The 19,082-nt window shown below is 52.3% G+C and overlaps 1 protein-coding gene across 2 annotated transcripts in view; it reads left to right on the top strand.

Moving 5' to 3' along the window:
• The window catches only part of GRID2IP (Grid2 interacting protein), a 33,722-nt gene extending 26,669 nt beyond the window's left edge, over positions 1–7,053 (top strand). For both annotated transcript variants that reach the window (XM_059036394.2, XM_067012388.1), the window contains exons 13-22: positions 154–570; positions 2,316–2,403; positions 3,202–3,279; positions 3,816–4,012; positions 4,339–4,494; positions 4,619–4,705; positions 5,566–5,695; positions 5,785–5,903; positions 6,590–6,754; positions 6,976–7,053. In XM_059036394.2, coding sequence (XP_058892377.1) covers positions 154–570; positions 2,316–2,403; positions 3,202–3,279; positions 3,816–4,012; positions 4,339–4,494; positions 4,619–4,705; positions 5,566–5,695; positions 5,785–5,903; positions 6,590–6,754; positions 6,976–7,047 — 1,509 coding nt within the window. In that variant the 3' untranslated portion in view covers positions 7,048–7,053. The remainder of the gene's footprint in view (positions 1–153; positions 571–2,315; positions 2,404–3,201; positions 3,280–3,815; positions 4,013–4,338; positions 4,495–4,618; positions 4,706–5,565; positions 5,696–5,784; positions 5,904–6,589; positions 6,755–6,975) is intronic.
• The last annotated feature ends 12,029 nt before the right edge of the window (positions 7,054–19,082 follow it).

The raw sequence follows: 19,082 nt of genomic DNA, 5'->3' as shown, positions 1-19,082 counted from the left end.
ACAGCCTCAGGCTAACCCCCCAGCCTCTCCTGTCCCATCCCCGGGCCATGCCCGCCCCCGCCCCAGGCTACTCCACTCTCCCTCCCCTTGGCCCAGGCTCCAGTCTCCCTGGGCCCAGCCTGACCCTCCCCTTGCCTTGCTCTGTCCCCCCAGATGAGCTTCCACGACGACCAGGGCAGCTTCGTCACCAATGAGAGGAGCAGTGCCAGCGAGTGCGTCAGCAGCAGTGAGGAGGGCAGCTCCCTGACCTACTCCTCCATCTCCGACCACATCCCCCCGCCCCCACTCAGCCCCCCGCCCCCACCACCCCTGCCCTTCCATGACCCCAAGCCCAGCTCCCGCTCCCCTGATGGCCCCTGGGGCCCCGCTCCGACGCTGGCCAAGCCCCTCACCCAACTCAGCCACCCAGTCCCTCCACCACCCCCGCCACCCCTGCCCCCACCTGTCCCCTGTGCGCCCCCCATGCTGTCCCGGGGCCTGGGCCACCGCCGCAGTGAGACCAGCCACATGAGCGTCAAGCGCCTGCGGTGGGAGCAGGTGGAGAACTCGGAAGGCACCATCTGGGGACAGGTAGGTGACCTGGGGACCAGGAGTGCTCTGCACCAGGGGAGGTGGTCTGGGCAGCAGCAGTGAAGGCAAGACCCATCTCCAGGCCTCTTCCAGCGTCAGCTGAACATCCTCTGGTCGTCCCCATGCCGAGCAGAGGATGAATGAAGGCCCAGCCCGTGAACACGCCCACCCTTGGTGGTTGACACAGGCACCGAAGCTCAATCTGCGTCCCTAAGCCAATGACGCACCGGGGACATCCAGAAATGGCACCACACTCACCCTTGAAACCTATCACTCGAGATTTGAATAGTTCCCTTAGGCTCTTAGAGCCAAGAGAAGGACATCTGGTTAGAGTCACAGACCTTCAAACTGTCTGCCAGTCTACGATCAGTAGTTTATTCACAGGAGCCAGGACTGAAGGATTCTTAAAAGGGCAGCTGTTCCAAACCCCTGCACACCAGCCTCCACCCTTTCACTCTGATGCTTGAATTTCCTCCCAAACAACACTGCCAATATATACTTGAACACCTCTGGTGATGGGGAACTCACTACCTGTCAAGGCATCCCTTTCCTCACTGGACAGTTTTCACCACCCATCCTTGTATTGCTCTGAAATTTTGTCTCACCAAGATTCCCGTGTCCTGCTTTCTGTCCTGCCCTTTGAAATCAGGCAGAGCAAGTATATTTCCTTATCCACAGACCAACCAGCCTGTCCCGTGAGCAAGGTTCACCCCATCCCTGTTCTTCAGCTCATTCCCCTAGAATGTGGTTTCTAGCCCCATAGTCTGTCAAAGGGCAGGTCCCAAATGGAACTCCTAACGGGGCTTCCCCAGTTCAGAGGGGAAAACAGTGCTCTCATCTCCTTTGACCTGGACATCATTCTCCTTTTAACATGGCCTGGGAACCCTCCAGCTTTGGGGCTGCCCCATCATCCTCAGCCCTAGTCCCTCCCTCTTCTTGGGACCAACAGCATGTCCTTACCTGCAGCCACACTCCATTGGGGCATGCTTGTCATTTTTTCCCATTGCCACTTCCTGGGTCCCAGTTCTGTCTCCTGCCTTCCCAGCCAAGTTGGCATCCGCCCACACCTCCAGGGAAGCTTTCCATGTTGCTGATGAGGATGCTTGGCAGGACAAAGTCACAAACTGGGACCTACTGGGTCCCCTGGAGACCTCACTCCTACCAGCCTCAGATGGTCCTTGAAGCCTTGCTCTGAAGAGTGGTCTTTCCACTGGATGCTGAAGGTGGACACAGGACAGAGGTCATGCACGTGGCCAAGTCCAAATCCACACCAGGTGTCCCTGGCCTGCAGCCATGGCCCTTCTAGACTGTCACCTCTCACCCAGGTCATTTGTTACAACCACCTGTTCGGTTCCTAGCTCCTGGCATTTCCCTGCTTCAGTTTCCCCAGAATCGGGAACCCAGAGCAGCCCTGGTGAACTCACTCAAAACAGACCCAGACCCCTTAAGCCTCCTTGGTCGGCTCCAGCCCCTTTGGAGCCCCTCTACCCCCTGCTCCAGCGCAACGTGCTGGCTTCTGCGTGGACAGTGCTGCAGGTGTGAGTGTTGTTGACCACAAGAGGAGCCGGTTCACCGCCTGATAACTTGGATGATTTAGCTTCTCCTGCCGTCTCCTCCTGCCGCCGGGTTTATCCCAGGGCTTGATGGAGGCTCTTCCTCCAGGAGCTCACAAGGCAGCCCTTAGAGGGTGGGGGCGGTGGAGGGCGGCAGTTCTTCCTCGATCTGAACCTCCCCCTCCCTCGCAGCTCGGGGAGGACTCTGACTATGATAAGCTGAGCGACATGGTGAAGTACCTCGACCTGGAGCTCCACTTTGGCACCCAGAAACCTGCTAGTGAGTGGCCTGAGGGTCCTAGGGGAACCCAGATACCAGGTCCTCTGTGGCAGCCCACCCACTACCTGCTGTGGCATCCCAGGGCTTAGAGTCCCCAAGGTCGGCACGGACCGCCATTTATTTACTGTGTCCCTGAGTTATTGAACTTCTCAGAGCCTCAGGTTTCCTACCTCAAAATGGAGATATATAAGAGCTGACATGTATTGCATGCTTACCAAATGTCAGACACCCTTGTTTCTAAATTAATCCTGTGACAATTCTGTAAGGTAGGGACTGTGATCGCCCTAACCTCCTGATGAGGAAACACAAAGAGGCTAGGTAACTTGCTCAAAGTCACACAGCCACAATAAGATAGACAGATATCGCTTCCAAGTCTCTCTCCCCCCTTACCCCTCTCAGGGTATCTCCCTGTAGTTGTTGGGTGGGGATCCAGGCAGCCAGGGGTACTGTGTGTGGAAAGTGGTCCCGGGATTGAAGGGAAAGGCTGTTGTCCGTTCAGGAAGCATCTGCAAGGTCGAGAGGCGATTGGTTCTCCTTATGGGGCCAGCTCAGTCCCAAGGGCCCAGGGGAGAGAGGATGCGGGGCGGGGGGGGGCGGATACACGCCACATCACGCACACTGTGTTAGACCGGACCCCAGAGTCCATGAGTGAGGGGAGTGAGGACACCTGGAGCTGATTCCGTCCAAGTCCATGGTCGGGGGCGTCTGGGCTGTGGGGTGTGGCCACACCCCTCCTGGGCCCTCGTACAGCAGCCGCAGCCTAGCGTCCCCTCATTAAACCATCAGTTTCCCTTCCAGAGCCGGTGCCCGGGCCTGAGCCCTTCAGGAAGAAGGAGGTGGTGAAGATCCTGTCCCACAAGAAGGCCTACAACACCTGTGAGGGGCTGGGGGTGCCGGGTGGTTGTGGGGGGCAGAACGCGGCCCCCCTCTGGGCCACAGAGCCTTGGATCCACCCCGGTGGATGATCGAGATTAGGCCGTGGGGGCCCCAACACCTGCCTCCCGCGCGGTGAAGACCCTCTCCCAGGTCCCACTACCAGCCGGATCCCACCGGGCGCAGGCGCCGGCCTTGGCTCCACCCCCATAGGCCCCGCCCTCATCCTGTAATCGGCTCCTCAGTTCCGGCCCCGCCTCCAGCCGCATTCCCTACTCTCCCCGTCTCAGGACCGTCCCTAGTTCCCTGGCCCCAACTCCGCAGACCCCGCTCAATTCCAGGTCTCTCTTTGAGAACTCCGCCCTCGCCCCTCAGTAGGTCGCGGGAAGGACCCTCCCCTCCTCTGGGCAGGCGCCTGCTCCGCCCCGGTTCCTGGCCCTCCGTCCCCCGACACACCCAGGAGCCAGGGCGGATCTTGAAGCCCCGCCCACTCCCCGCCCGGGCCCCGCCCCGGCTCACCCTCGCGGCCCCGCCCGCAGCCATCCTGCTGGCGCACCTGAAGCTGAGCCCGGCCGAGCTGCGGCAGGTGCTAATGAGCATGGAGCCCCGGCGCCTGGAGCCCGCGCACTTGGCGCAGCTGCTGCTCTTCGCGCCAGACGCCGACGAGGAGCAGCGCTACCAGGCCTTCCGCGAGGCGCCCGGCCGCCTCAGCGAGCCCGACCAGTTCGTCCTGCAGGTGCTGCGGCCATGACCCCCGCCCGGGGTCAGGGGCGGCTGCCCAGCGGCCTCGGCCTCCTCTATCGCGGCTCTCGCCTTGTGCCTTTGTGCGTGGGTCTCGCTCCCCTCCCGCCACCGCGTTCACGCCTCTGAGTCCCGGTTTTACACTTGTAACAGCCAGTTCTTACTCAGGGTCCAAGGTAGATGGGGTGAGCGTGCCCCCTAGAGGTTGTGCTTGTTTTCCTAAGGGAATACCGGGCCGCCCGCTGACCCCCACCCCAGGCTGCCCTGGGGCAGCGGGTTTCCCGGCGGGATGGGTGAATCCTGGCCCTGCCTCCCTGTCAGATGCTGTCGGTTCCCGAGTACAAGACCCGCCTGCGCAGCCTCCACTTCCAGGCCACCCTACAGGAGAAGACAGAAGAGATCCGGGGCAGCCTGGAGTGCTTGCGCCAGGCCTCCCTCGAGCTCAAGAACAGCCGGAAGCTCGCCAAGATCCTGGAGGTCAGAACCGCCCCTTCTCAGATCACTCTACCTGCCCCTCTGTCCCCTCGGGCTTCCAGCCTGGAGGTTCATCCTGAGAGGGGCCAGAGCGTGGGGTAGGACCTGCCCACCTTTCTCTCCACAGTTTGTGTTGGCTATGGGCAACTATCTCAACGATGGACAGCCCCAAACCAACAAGACCACGGGCTTCAAGATCAACTTCCTGACGGAGGTGAGGGGGCCTGTCAGACAGTCACTGATTTGTTTGCTCTACCACTGAGGCCCTTCCCCACCCCCAACCGCCCCAGAGGAAGAGCTGGCTGCCCGCAGGCCAGGATGTAACAGAAGCAAAGTTTGGGGGTTGAGGGGATGGGGGGACAAGGTGGTGTCTCCAAGCCAAGCCTCAAGATCTGGAAAAATGGAGTGGTGAGAGAAGGGAAGGGCAGGGAGGGAAGGCTCCCAGGAGGAAGGGGAGAGTCCCACCTGGTGGATTCTGTGCCCTCAACACCACCATCAGCATCAGGCCAGTCCTACCCCAGAAAGATCTAGGATCAAAAAAGGGACAGCTCAAATATCCAGCCTTTCCCCTGTGTTTCTGGGACTTTTCCCCGTGACGCCTTTGGTTGTTTTCAAAAAGAGGAAGAGAAACTCCCTTTATAGATATGAATGGTTTAGGGTGTCTGAGGCTCAGATGGGCCACAGGTGGTTCCAGAAAACCACAAAAGGGAAGAACTGTGAGTGATGCTCCCCGCTTTCCCTGGGGTTAGAGAATCTTGGGCTCTATCTCTTGACAAGGGCAAACTCACAAGGACAGAAAAACCTAGGGTCCTCCCTTAGCTGGGGGCTGGGGGCCTGGTTCCTGGGGGGGTCTCAAAGATCTGGGCCAGGAAACCGGCCTGTGGCATCCCAGCAGATGAGAGCTTCAGAGTAAGGATTACCAGCCATCAGCTTATGAGCTTTGGAGTTGGAGAGTGTTGGGTGCCGGGAACTGACGCCACAGCCCAGGGGAAGCAGGGAGGAGAGCACTTGAGCCCGTGCGATCAGGAATCGGATGGGGTCCTTGAGGAAGATATATGTTGGGGTCACTTGCAGCTGAACTCCACCAAGACGGTGGATGGGAAGTCCACCTTCCTGCATATCCTTGCCAAATCGCTGAGCCAGCACTTCCCCGAACTCCTGGGCTTTGCTCAGGACCTGCCCACCGTGCCCCTGGCTGCCAAAGGTAGGCTGGGTGGATGGGTGGGGAGGCAGAGGTACCGCTGTCCTGGGCTGGGAGGGCAGCTCCACGAGGCTCTGTTGCCTTCCCTACAGTGAACCAGCGGGCCCTGACCAGTGACCTGGCAGACCTCCACGGCACCATCAGTGAGATACAGGCCGCCTGCCAGAGCATGTCCCCCGCCAGCGAGGACAAGTTTGCCGTGGTCATGGCGGTATCCCGTCCCAGTGCCACAGTGGACCCTGGGGTGGGGTGGGGGGGGCGGGTCAGGTCGAGCTGGCTGTAGGTCCAGTGGCCAGCAGAGATTCTGGGCAGAGGCTGCTGTGGGTCCAGGGGTTCTGGAAGGGGGTCTGCCTTAGGTCATTTAGAAGCTAAGTGCTTATGTCAAGTCTGTGTGTAACTGAGAAGGAGCTCTTTTGATTGGCTACATTGCCCCCTCTGTCCTCGGCGGTGGCAGCGTCCAGGCTTAAGTTCCAAGATACAGGGAGAGGGCCTGTCAGACTCGTCAGGCCTGGCCAGCCAAAGGCAGTCAGGAGAGGGGACTGTCCCGACTGAGCACAGACAGGGACAAATGCTATAGAAAAAGAAAGAGTCAGAGAAAGGGGGCCACTCTAAGTGGATGGTTGGGGAAGAGAGGGTGGTAGCATCGGAGCAGAGCCAGGAGGGAAGAGAGAGCTGCCCCACAGAGAGAGGAGCCAGTGAAAGGCCGAAGGCTGGCCTGGATGTGGCAGGGGTCAGGACGAGCTTGGAGGGCAGTGGGTAAAGGGCCTGGAGCCCCTGACCAGGGCACGGTGCCCAGGTGAGCAGAGGGCCTGGGGTAGACTGGAGGAGTTGCTGTATGGGTCACACACACCCCCCCGGGGACCTGCCCCAGGGACCTCCTTAACAGAGGCCCATCAGTCCTTCCTGGAGACAGCCCAGCCGGTGCTGCGGGCGCTGGACGGGCTGCAGCGGGAGGCCGTGGAGGAGCTGGGCAAGGCGCTGGCTTTCTTCGGTGAAGATTCCAAAGCCACCACTTCCGAGGCCTTTTTTGGCATCTTTGCGGAGTTCATGAGCAAGTTCGAGGTGAGCCGCGGTGGGAGGCCCTGAGGAGAGGGCAGGGCCATAGGTCCAACGAGGGGGTTCCTCTGTGAAGCCCGGGGTGGGAAAGGGCCCCCAGTGAGGGACACGCTCCCCCAGTGGGGCGGAGCCAGTAGGCGAGGGAGGGGGTGGGGGGAGACGACGCAGGGAGGGGCGTCCCGGGACCACTGACCAACCCCCGTCCCCACGTGCTCCTCCCTCCGCAGCGAGCGCTCGGCGACCTGCAGGCTGGGGAGGGCACGCGCGGCTCTGGGATGGTTTCGCCCCTCTCCTGGTGACGGCGGCGGCCTCGCGTCCCCGGCGGCCCGAGCGCGGAGCGGACGCCGCCGGCGGGGCTCGGAGCGGCCCGGGTGCGGGAGTGGGGCCCAGTCACGCGCGCATCTCCAGCTAGCTCAGCCGTCGAGCTCCGGCCGCCCTCGAAGGCGCGGGGACCCCTTCTCGGGGCCGAGCGCGGGGCCGGAGCCGGCACGCCGACTCCTCGGGACGCGTGAACCACCCGTCGCCAGGTCCCACCGGCTTCCCGCGCCTTGTCCACGCCCCACTTCTCCGCCCCCCCTCTCCCCCTCCCCCTCCCCCTCCCCCTCCCCGCTCCCGGGCCTTTCCAGCAAGAGCTGGCTGTGCACACCCTCAGGACATCGGGGTCCAGGGGAGGGGCCGCTGCCACCAGCCGGTGGATTCCGAAGTGGCTGCGGCACTAGGGCGGCGTCTCGGCCAGAGGGTGCCCGGCCCCAGGGAAGGCCGTCTGAACCTTTCCTGAGCCTGCTCCGAGTGGGCCCAGGGGACGCCCTCGCGGAGCGCGGAGCCCGCAGACCTTAGACTGTGGAGAAGGAGGCAGACGCCCTTGAACATGCCACACCAGTGAGCGCGATAAGGCCTGGAGGTCTCTCACCCAGCCCAGGGCCTCCTGGGCTGCTTGGACGAAGGCAGGCAGGCTAGAAGGAGAGCCCCAAGTACAGGGACCTGGGGGAGGGGTGGGTGGGTGCGCACCTAGCCTGGGTCCTGGAAGCCAGAAGAAACCGCAGCTGGCTGCAGAGGAGGCAGGCAGGAGAGAAGCCGGGCAGAGATACAGGAAAGCATTAGGAAGACTATGTCAGACTGCAGAATTGAAGTGTCCACCCAGCAGACAGACTTAACTCCAGTTTCGAAGTGGTCACTTGGAAGTGGGGAGTCTGGGAGTGGGAGGGGGGATGTCACGGTGGGGCAGAGAGAACAGAGAGATGTTCAGGTGATGGATGAGCAGGACTTGGTGGCCGGCTGCCAGGTTTCTCACCTGGGTGGGTGGCGATGATGCTGTTCCCTGGAAAAGGCCATGTGAGCAGAGCAGGCTTAGAGGCAGCGACACCACCTGGGACATATTTGGGAACTCAGAGTCCGTTTTACATGTGTGCCTGGAGCCCCTGGTGAGGACCGGGGGAGCTGCCTGGATGCTGAGGGATGCTGGGGGCACCCTTTCCTTTATTTGCTTCATCCTTTCCGTTCTCCAGTCGACAAATCCCGGACCAGGCAGCTTCCCGTTACCTCTTCCCTTAACTTTCTTCCAGAGAAGTCTGAAATGGGCTTTAGAAACCATCTTTTGCATTCCCCCTCGCCCCCCGCACTATGATTGAATAGCTGGTGTTGCTCCTGGACAGTATTCGGGACCCATCCAGTTCTACCCAGTCTCCCACAGGCCCCTCGTTGAGGCCATGTATGTTCTTCCTTTGTTCCCCACTCACAGCCACCATATAAAAATACCTAAACCAAATTGTGTAATTCAGGTGGGGGAAATGAACCCAGATTTGGCTAGTGGAGGGCATTTCTCCCCAGCAGCTCAAGCCGGGTAATTTCCATAACTTCCCAAAGCCTTCGTCTATGAGAAACATGTCAGAAGGTCCATTAAAATCCTGGTATGAGATCCGTAGAGACTGTAGACTCCACCAGGCCATGAATAGGCATGATCCTCCAGGCCCAGGTGTCCTGGATGGCGTTTTCCTGCAGATTAGAAACACACACCCTCTCCAGGTAGATCCAGCCCCACGCCAGGGGACTCAGGTTGGCAAGCCAGTTCCTAGCTGGGTTTTCTCCCTATAATGCCTTGTACCTGCTACCTATTTCCCACACAACGCTGTGTAACAAACTGTCCCAAAACTCGGTGACTTAAAACGGCAGCCACTACTGCTCTTGAGTCCGTGGGTCCTCCTGGGCAGTTCTGATCCGAGCTGGGCTCAGTGGACTCACCTGTGTGTCTGTAGTCTTCTGTGAGTCAGCTGGGCAGCTTTGCTAGTCATGCAGGGCTCTTTCCATGTCTGAGGCCTTGGCTGGGACAGTTGAGATGGCTTCATGTGGTCTCTCATCCTCCAGCCAAATGGCCAGGACAGTTCACATGGTAAGGTCAGGGGCCTAAGAGAACAAGCAGAGACACAGAAGACCCCTGGAAGCCTACCTAACCTCAGAACTGTCACACCGTCCCTTCCGCCACAGTATATTGTCAAAGCAAGTGACAAGTCCAGCCCAGACTCTAGGAGAGGGGAAATAGGCTCCCCTCTTGATGAGAGATGCTGCAAAACTACATGGCAGAGGGTGTGGATTCAGGGTCAGGTAGAGAGTCGGGGCCATTGTCGCCATCAGTGTACCACGTACCTCCGTGGCCAGGCACCCTGGTGCACATCCCAGCCTCCTTAAAATCCTCAGTGGCCCCGGTCCTCCCTGGACCCAGCACAGCTCTGATAACCCATCTTCATGTGTCCTGCAGGTGCCATGCTTTTCATTCTCTCTTACCTAGTCACCCATGAGTTACCTGACTTCTCTCCAGATACACTAAGTCCAGGGGCAGCAGTGGTCTGTGCCTGTGCCTGTCTAGCAACCAGTCTCCCTTCTGCTGGGGAAAGCTCCCTGTTTTTCCTTTGGGAAATTATCCCTCCTCTGCTCCCAGGCCTTGGAGTGTTGCTGATTGGATTAAGGATGATCTTGTGACTCTGATTGGGCGGCTCAGAGTCAATTCAAGACCCAAGTTTGAAGTGTTTGGAAAAGGAGGCTCCTTACTTCTGGATGAATTGTTGGGTGTCAAAAGGGTGGAATCCTGGAAGGAGCTGCCAGGACTACCACGTGGAGGGCACCTGCCTGGGTGTAAAACCAAAATACAGAAGAAAAGGAGAGAAGACCACTCCCTCCATCTCTCTGTCCCTGGATCCAACTGTGCCTGAAGCAGACATCCCAACTTCTCAGTTTCCAAGCCAACAAATTCTGCCACCACTTGTGAATTTTTTTTAATTTCTTTTAATTTTTTGGCTTAGGCTGGTTTGAATGGGTCTCTGTCACTTGCAACATTAAGAGGGTTGACAAACACTCTCATCAACAGATCGTTATAGATGTTCAGTCTTTTAACACTCTCAGTGCATTCTCTTCATTCGTAAGTGCATTCGCCAATACTGTGTGACTGCCTGCCATGTGCCAGGCACAGTGCTGGGTGCAGATAATCTTACGGGTCAGCCTCTCTGAGTTTCATTTCCCAGGGTTCTATTTCATGGTGATTCTACACCCAAGTCAGTACAAAACCCTATACGTGAGCCAATATGTGCGCCATACCCTCCGCCCCCATTCCTCACCAAATGACAGGGTGTGACAAGCAGGAATGTATTTCTCTCTCAATGATACTAATAAAATAGCATAGCCCAATTACACACCGCCTTTCCTAACAATCAGTTAATGTTTACTAGGTAGTGTGCACCGTGTTTTTACATATTTCATTTTACTTTCACAGTAACCCTCTGAGGTGGGTTTTGTTATCTCCTTTTTACAAATAAAAAGTCTAAAACTCAGGAAGGTTATGTGACTCGCTTGATGGAAAATCAAGTCTGTCTAAATCCAAAGCCCATCCTCTTAGTGGAAGTGTCTTCTTTGTTTTGCTTAACATGATTTTTAAAAACATCTATCGGCATTCCAGGGGCCACAGATTCTGGTGACTTCGACATAAAGAAAGCCCTTACCTCTTTTCTCACCCCCGTCTGTTCCTCCCTGTGTTAATCTGCTTAGGCTACCATAACAAAATACCATAGACTAAGTGGCTTAAACAACAGGAATTTATTCCCTCACAGCCCTGGAGGCTGGAAGTCCAAGATCAATGTGTCGGCAGGTTGGGTTCCTCCTGCGGCTGCTCTCCTTGGCTTGCAGATGGCCACCTCTCCCTGTGTCCTCACGTGGCCTTTTCGCTCTGCATCACTGGCGTCTCTTCTTGTAATGACACCAGTCCTATTGGATTAGAGCCCCATCCTTTTGACATCATTTAACCTTAAATACCTCCTCAAAGACCCCGTCTCCAAATGCAGTCACCTTCTGAGGTACTGGGGGCTGGGACTTCTGCATATGAATTTGGGGAGGGGGACACAATTCAGCTCATACCACCTTCTTACCAGGTGCCAAGGGTATAATAGTGCTAGTTCCACGGAGGCCTCAGAGATCTCTGGATTCAGTTGATATTCCACAGAGAAAGGCTTCAATCAAGTAGGATTTACTCACCTTCTCCCCCCCACCCCATCTGCAAACTTCTGTGTACCTGCCCTCATCTTCATCCAATGATGTTCAGGCATTGCTCTCAACTGCAATTCGGAGCTAATTCTTTGTCCCATATCCCCGCCTCCCCAAGCTCCCAGGGGACCCAACGCACCTGTGACCACAGATCATTTTCCACTGGCTCTTTCCGCTTCACCAATAAACATCCCTCTACCTGCAACCCTCAAAGAACAGTCTAGACCCCAGTGGCTCGTGCCCTCTCACTCCCTCCTTTAGACCAGATTTTTCAGAGCTGTTGTCTACACTTGCTGCCTCTGCACCCTCACCATCCACTCACCTCTCAGCACACAGCAGCCTGGCTTTCTCTCCTGTCACTCCCCTGAACCTGCTGTCGCCCCGACAGGAAACCACAGGAAGCTCTAGTTGTCCTAATCTTCCTTGACCTTTATTTAAGCAGCGCTGGGCACTGTTTGCCCTCCCTCCGCAAATTCTCACACACCCAGGTTTCAGCTAGTAGATGTCTACTCGCTGATAACCCACTCATCAGCCTGATTTCCCATTGGCCCATCTGCTTCTAGCCTTTGCATACAGCAAGGTTCAATAATTGCCTGTTAAATCGAACAAATAACACAGAGGTGAGGGCGACCAAGTTGCTCAAGAAAATGAATGGCTCCTTTCCATGGAACAGTTTGGCCACGTGTATCCAAAGCTCTAAGGCAAGGGTTGCAGACGGAATGCCCACAGAGGCTGGACAAGGAATACAGACTTATGAAGAGGGTGGTGTAAGAAAACAACTACACAGGCCCAAGGATGACAGGTAACTGCCATGGAGGGACAGGGAGAGACAATAGGGAGGGCTGGAGAGCGGATGCCCTGTCTGCCGGGGCCCCGCTGCACCCTCTAGTCGGTGGACCTCCGTGCGAGAAGGGATACCTCGGGATGCCCGATCTTCAGGCTTTCGCAAAGGAAGCTAGAAATCCAGATTTCTGTTCCAAATGTCCTAATGAAATGCTGGCAACCAATTCAGAACTTGAAGGAAGATGATCAATTATGAGCCAAAGGAAACATTTCTGTAAGCCAGATGGAGCCCAGCTGTGAGTTTGCAGCCCCTGAAATGAAACATTTCTGCCAGTTGACTCATTCAAACTACCCTGGGGTATAGTGGTGTACCCCCTAAAAAGGGATTTCATTCACTTTTAGATGTTAGCAGGGGAGCTGTGTTTGAAGCTAGTCGGCCGTTCTGGTTTCTGGATGGAAAGATGCTGATTACCATATTTTGAAGATGCTCTTTGTTTTAGGAAATTCACCCAGATGATGGGCCGTTTAGTCACAGGCAGGCAGGACCCACGCAGGGTTCTGCGGGGAAACTGTGACGTCACCAGGAAACCAAGTGCTGTGGCACAGACCATTAGCTCGAGGGTCTGTTGGTTGTGCAAATTAGCAAAATCTTTATCTTGATAGTGCCCTAAAAGGGAGGGAAAATATTTTCTCTAAAGTGATGTTAACTGGATTCCTGATGTCCCCAGCACTGAATAAAAGCACAGATTGTGTGTTCTTGGACCATGTGGGGTTAGTGGGGGGTTTCCACAGAAGGAAATGGATGACCCCGATGTCCAACATCTAGGAGCTGGAAGGACTGGAGGTTGCGGAAGAGGAGAGCCCTCGAGGGAGGAGCTGGGAACTCCCCCACTAGCGGGAGGTAAGTTGGGCTCTGCGGGGAGAGGCCCTGATGTGGGATTAGAGCATCAACCTGGAAGCGCTGCCGTCCCCCTCTGAGCTTGAGGCAGACACCATCATGTGACCTTATTTGTGTTGGCAGGACTTGTATGTGTTAGGAGGGAACTGATTCAGGAAACACAAATAGCTTGGGCAGAAGTAGTGGCTCTGAGTGTAAAAGCTGAGCCGAGGTGTCAGGCCGCTACCAGAACAGACTTCCGGCACATGGCCACATCCTTCAGGGGTTCCTGCAGAAGCTCCTTGAGGAGGGGAACCCCAGGAGGAAGACCAGACTTCCTGCCGGTTTGAGCCATTTCATCCGTTTTGCCGTTTCTAAGCGTCTGTTATCAGCCATTGAATCTCCTTCATGAGAAAGTTATCCTCAGGTCGTCAGGGTCTTTGAGCAACCATTAATCCTTACTGGTGAAAGCATTTGCAGAAAGTTGTTCTCTTCAAATCATTTCATATTATTCCTAAGTGTATATGTGCATGTGTGTATATATACACACATAGTGCTTCTGAGAAAGCATGGACTCAGACACATCATGGGCAGAAATAAATCTCAGATCTAACCTCATAGCCATTCAGAGATTTACATTTTCACAACAAACTTACATGCCAAAAGAAACAAGAAGAGAAAAAGGAATATGATTTCATGTCATTATATTACACAGCAAACTGAAATGTGTACAGAAGGTTTGGATGATGCTTACTTAGAACTGAAACTCTATCTCATAAGCTCAAGAAAAGAGTGAAAAGAAATTACAAATCTCTTAGGTATGACTATGTCATTAGGAGCCAACAAGCCATGATTTTTTAGCAAAAAAAAAAGTAGCTCACAAAGCCCAGTCTTTGTGTACTAATAAAGATAGACACATACTATACCCAAAATGGAGGGAGAGATGAAACGAAGACAGCTTTTTCAAAGTATTTGGGTACTTCCGGTGTTTAACTTTCTACTGCTCTGATAAAAGATCGTTTTATGCATTTGTTTCTAAGAATGAAAAGTGGTCGTGTGCTCTGAATCTTTTTTCACTTACGAAAGAAAAAAAGGAAGTGACAGGACCCCAGTCATTGCTAAAATACACAGGTATATGCTGTATGTAAATATTTACACAATTTGGCAGCATCTCACTATACAAATCAATTTGTTTTGCGACAGTCGCCAATAAGTGGTCCCAAATATTGAGTAGTCTGATACTTTTACACTCATCCGTAGGTAGAAGTATTTGAAGTACAAAATACTTGCAGTTTTCATAAGTTACATATTAGTTACCTAAAACCATCTAAGAATCCCAAAAATAAATTAGAAGATTTACACCTGTACCAAGAATATAGAGCCATTTCTCATTTGCTCAAGAAATTCATCACACACAAAAAAGAAATTCATTGAAAAATCTTGACTAGCCTTTCCTTACACTAAGCACCAAGTGATATTTCTGAAAAATGCTGTGTAAATGGACACTAATAATGGTGGTTCAGGAGCTGAAGTACTGAGTCATAAGGGATCGCCGGTATAGGAGACATTTTTTTGTCAGTTTCTTTTCATGCTTCATGGAAAACTCCATCCTGGGAAACAATCAGGCCCATTGTCCCCTAGCTGTAGAGCTTCTGCCTACTGAAAGACTGGCAGCTGAGTTCTTGTGTTTCCCTGGGGCTCCCAAAGTTTCCACCCCTGCAGAATTCTTATCTTCACATCCTGAATTGTGATTCTGTCTTGCTTCTTGCTCCTTCTTTCTGGGATCATTTTCATTCTTCCTCAAGTACATGTTTTACTTTAGAATTTTTTTTTTGTAGTGAGGGTCTGTTGGTAGTAAATTCTTTCAGTTTTTGCATCTGAAAATATCTTTGTAACTACCCACGTTCTTGAAAGACAGTTTTAGTGAATATACAGTTCTGGGTTGACAGTTATATTTTCTCATCAATTTGAAGATGTTATTCCACTGGTTTCTGACTTCCATTTTTTATATTGAGAAGTCAGCAGTAAGTCTAATAAGCATTCTGTTGTAAAAGGTAGGTGTATTCATTTACTAGGACTGCTGTAACAAACTACCACAAACTGGATGCCTTAAAATAACAGAAGTATACTCTCACAGTTTGGAAGACCAGAGGTCCAAACTCACGTCAGCAGCATTGCCTCCCTTCTAGCCTCTGGTGGTCATTAGGTTACCAGCAATCCTTGGCATTCCCTGGCTTATAGATGCCCCACTCTATCCTCCACCATCATGTAGTGTTTTCCCTGCCTGTCAGTGTCTTCACATGATAGTGTGTGTGTGTGTGTGTGTGTGTGTGTGTGTCTGCATCTCTGTGTTCTCTTATAAGAACACCAGTCATTGGATTAGGACCCACCCTAATCCAATATGACCTCACCTTAACTAATTACATCTGCAAAGATCTTATTTCCAAATAATGTCACACTCTGTGGTTCCAGATGGACAAGAATTTGCAGTAGGGGAGGGAGCATTATTTGACCCAGTACAGTAGGTTGTGTCTCCACCAGAAATATATCAGATACACAGAAAAATTTCTGTGCTTGATTTCAAAACTTTCTCATTGCTCTTGACATTCTTCTGTGTCTAGAAAGATATTTCATTCTCTTTTATTTGTTTGTTTTTAATGAAAAAATTTTATACAGTGTTTAAAGTTTACTTTCCATTTACAATTATTACAAAATATTGGCTATATTCCCCATGTAGTTCAATAGATCCCTGAGCCTATCTTACATCCAATAGTTTGGACCTCCCACTCCCCTACCTCTATATTGTCCCTCACCTCCTCTCCCCACTGGTAACCACTAGTTTGTTCTCTATATCTGTGAGTCTGCTTCTTTTTTTGTTATATACACTAGTTTGCTGGGGTTTTTAGATTCCATATATAAGTGGTATCATACAGTATTTGTCTTTATCTGTCTGGATTTTTTTTTTTTTTTTTTTTTTTGCCATGCCACACAGTTTGTGGGATCTTAGTTCCTCGACCAGGGATTGAACCTGGACACTGGCAGTGAAAGTGCTGAGTCCTAACCACTGGACCACCAGGGAATTCCCTGTCTGACTTATTTCACTTAGCATAATGTCCTCCAAGTCCATCCATGTTGCTGCAAATGGCAACATTTCATTCTTTTTTATGGCTGAGTAGTATTCCATTGTGTATATATGACACATCTTCTTTGTTCATTCATCTGTTGATGGACACTTAGGTTGCTTCCATATCTTGGCAATTGTAAATAATGCTTCTGTGAACACTGGGGTGCATGTATCTTTTTGAATTAGTGTTTTTTTTTTTCTGATATATGCCCAGGAGTGGAATTGCTGGGTCATATGGTAGTTCTATTTTTAGTTTTTTGAGAAACCTCCATACTGTTTTCCACAGTGGCTGCACCAATTTACATACTCACAGTGTTACAGGGTTCCCGTTTCTCCCCTTCCTCTCCAACATTTGTTATTTGTGTTTTGTTTGATGATAGCCATTCTGATATGTGTGAGGTGATATCTAACTGTGGTTTTGATTTGTATTTCCCTGATGATTAACAATGTTGAACATCTTTTCATGTGACTGTCTACCATCTGCATTTCCTCTTTGGGAAAATGTCTGTTCAGTTCTTCTGCCCATTTTTAAATTGGGTTGCTTGTTTGTTTATTTTTAAGATTGTTTTTATTTATTTTATTTTTATTTATTTTTTTTTTTTTTGCGGTACGCGGGCCTCTCACTGTTGCGGAGCACAGGCTCCAGACGCGCAAGCTCAGCGGCCATGGCTCACGGGCCCAGCCATTCCGCAGCATGTGGGATCTTCCCCGACTGGGGCACAAACCCGTGTCCCCTGCATCGGCAGGCGGACTCTCAACCACTGCGCCACCAGGGAAGCCCTATTTTTACCTTTTTATCTTTTCAAATTTCCTATAATGAGCATGGACTCCTTTTTACTACAAAAAGGATATTAAAAAAACATTTAAGAAGGGAATTCCCTGGCAATCCACTGGTTGGGACTGCCGAGGGCATGGGTTTGGTCCCTGGTCAGGGAACTAGGATCCCACAAGCCTTGTGACACAGCCAAAAAAAAAAAGCAAACAAGTTTAAGAAGTACCATGGAAAGATGATGTTCAAGAAGAGTTAATGATGTGGAAGAATGGTTATAATTTTTAATTATTCAAAAAGAAGGTGCAATTTTACATTTTACTATATTTACATATATAGTACATTTTAAAAATAAATTTATTTTATTTATTTATTTTTGGCTGTGTTGAGTCTTCGCTGCTGCATGCAGGCTTTCTCTAGTTGCGTCAAGTGGGGGCTGCTCTTCATTGCAGTGGGCTTCTCTCATTGCGCTGGCTTCTCTTGTTGCGGAGCATGGGCTCTAGGCCTGTGGGCTTCAGTAGTTGCGGCTTGCGGGCTCTAGAGCGCAGGCTCAGTAGTTGTGGCACACATGCCCCGTTGCTCCGCGGCATGTGGGATCTTCCCGGACCAGAGCTCAAACCTGTATCCCCTGAATTGGCAGGCAGATTCTTAACCACTGTGCCACCAGGGAAGCCCCTAGTACATATTTTTTAAATGACAGGACAAAATACACGTTGGCAGGCTACTTACCATGATGTGAATGAAGCTTAAGCTCCAGGCCCCCTCACTTGCACAGGCTACTTTGAAGACCCTGGGAGGGGCTCTAACTAAGCATTCCCAGGGTCATGTGTTTTTACAAATTTTGCAAAAGTCAGATATTTGAACCACAATTGGTTAAGATCACTGACTCCCCTCTACCCGCCCCCGCACATTCTAAGTGTTCATGGAGAGACCCCAGGCATTTTTGTGGTCTGGCTAAGGGGAAGTTGCATTGGGGACATATTCGGTTTAGGTTTAGAGGGACACATTTACAGGACCCACAGTCCTGTACATATCCAGTTATGTGACTGCTAGCTGTCCCGGTGTCTGGATGGCTTCCAGGAATACCTGTCCCAGTTCACCTGGGGCAGGTGTAAGGCCAGAGGTCAGATCATGACACAGACTCGTCCCATAGCACATGTCAAAGGTTGGGCTCTTTGGAGGCAGATATTGGGATAGAGCCTGTGGTGCAAGAAGTTTACTGGGGATCAAAGCCTGGGAGGGGAAGGAGTGAGAACGTGAACCTCAACACAGGCCTGACAACAGCCTCAGCCGACCAGGTGGAAGCTTTGGAGCAAGGTTTGTCCACAGGGGTATCCTCTGTGAGCTGAGGGGCAGGGCCTTTATGCTCAGTGGCTGGGTATGGCTGCCCTAGGAAGGGCATGACCTTGGATGAAGCAGCTCCCACCAAGAAGGACCCCTTTTTCCTCCTTCCAACCTTCCTGGGTCTGGCCTGTGTTCATCTCTTCTGGCCAACTCCAGGCACCCTCCATACACAAGCCATAAAACACAAATTACACTTTCAGCGATTCTGCACCTGTGTTAAATGCTCTGATATTTGCATTCAAAACTGACATGGCTCTATATAAAGACAAACGGTAAAATTCATGATCATAGTTTAACATATTTTTTCTTTACTTAGAATGACATGAAACAGAACAGGAAGCAAGTCGAGAGAGACTGCAAAATAAAGGGAAAAGTTTTATATTTTAGAACCTTTAGCAGCAGTTTTTTTTTCCTGCTTTTGAACAATCAGGGAACCCACGTTTTCATTTTGCACTAGGCCCCGCAAATTATGCAGCGTATCCTGTTTGTCAGCTTCATTCCGCTAGTAATTTCTTGTGATTTATTTTCACATCCTACAGAAATGTTCGTTTTCTACCTAATTTTGCACGCTCTTTGTCAGAGAGTCCCCAGAATGGTAAAATCTTCAGATCCCCGCATAAGCCGCACCCTCCGCGACACCCCAATATCCACCTTATCTTGAGTGATGCAATCACATTAATTTTTTCCCCCCTCATACTTTTTCATACAGTAAGCCTATAGAGCTCTTAAGATCAGTGGGAGGGGGGAAAAAATTCCCCCCAAGAGAGTGTCATTTCAAAAACTAAACAAAATCGCTGGCACCCGAGGGGAAGCCAGAAACCCGGCAGGGGGAAGTTCGCAACCATTCGGGGTCCTGGGTAGGGGGCCCCCGGAGGCCGCCCTCCCTCCCTGCCTGCTCCCAGAGCGTCCCCTT

Source organism: Kogia breviceps, chromosome 14 (genome assembly GCF_026419965.1).
Source record: "Kogia breviceps isolate mKogBre1 chromosome 14, mKogBre1 haplotype 1, whole genome shotgun sequence".
Lineage (NCBI taxonomy): Eukaryota > Metazoa > Chordata > Mammalia > Artiodactyla > Physeteridae > Kogia > Kogia breviceps.
This window is presented reverse-complemented; position numbering and strand designations above follow the sequence as displayed.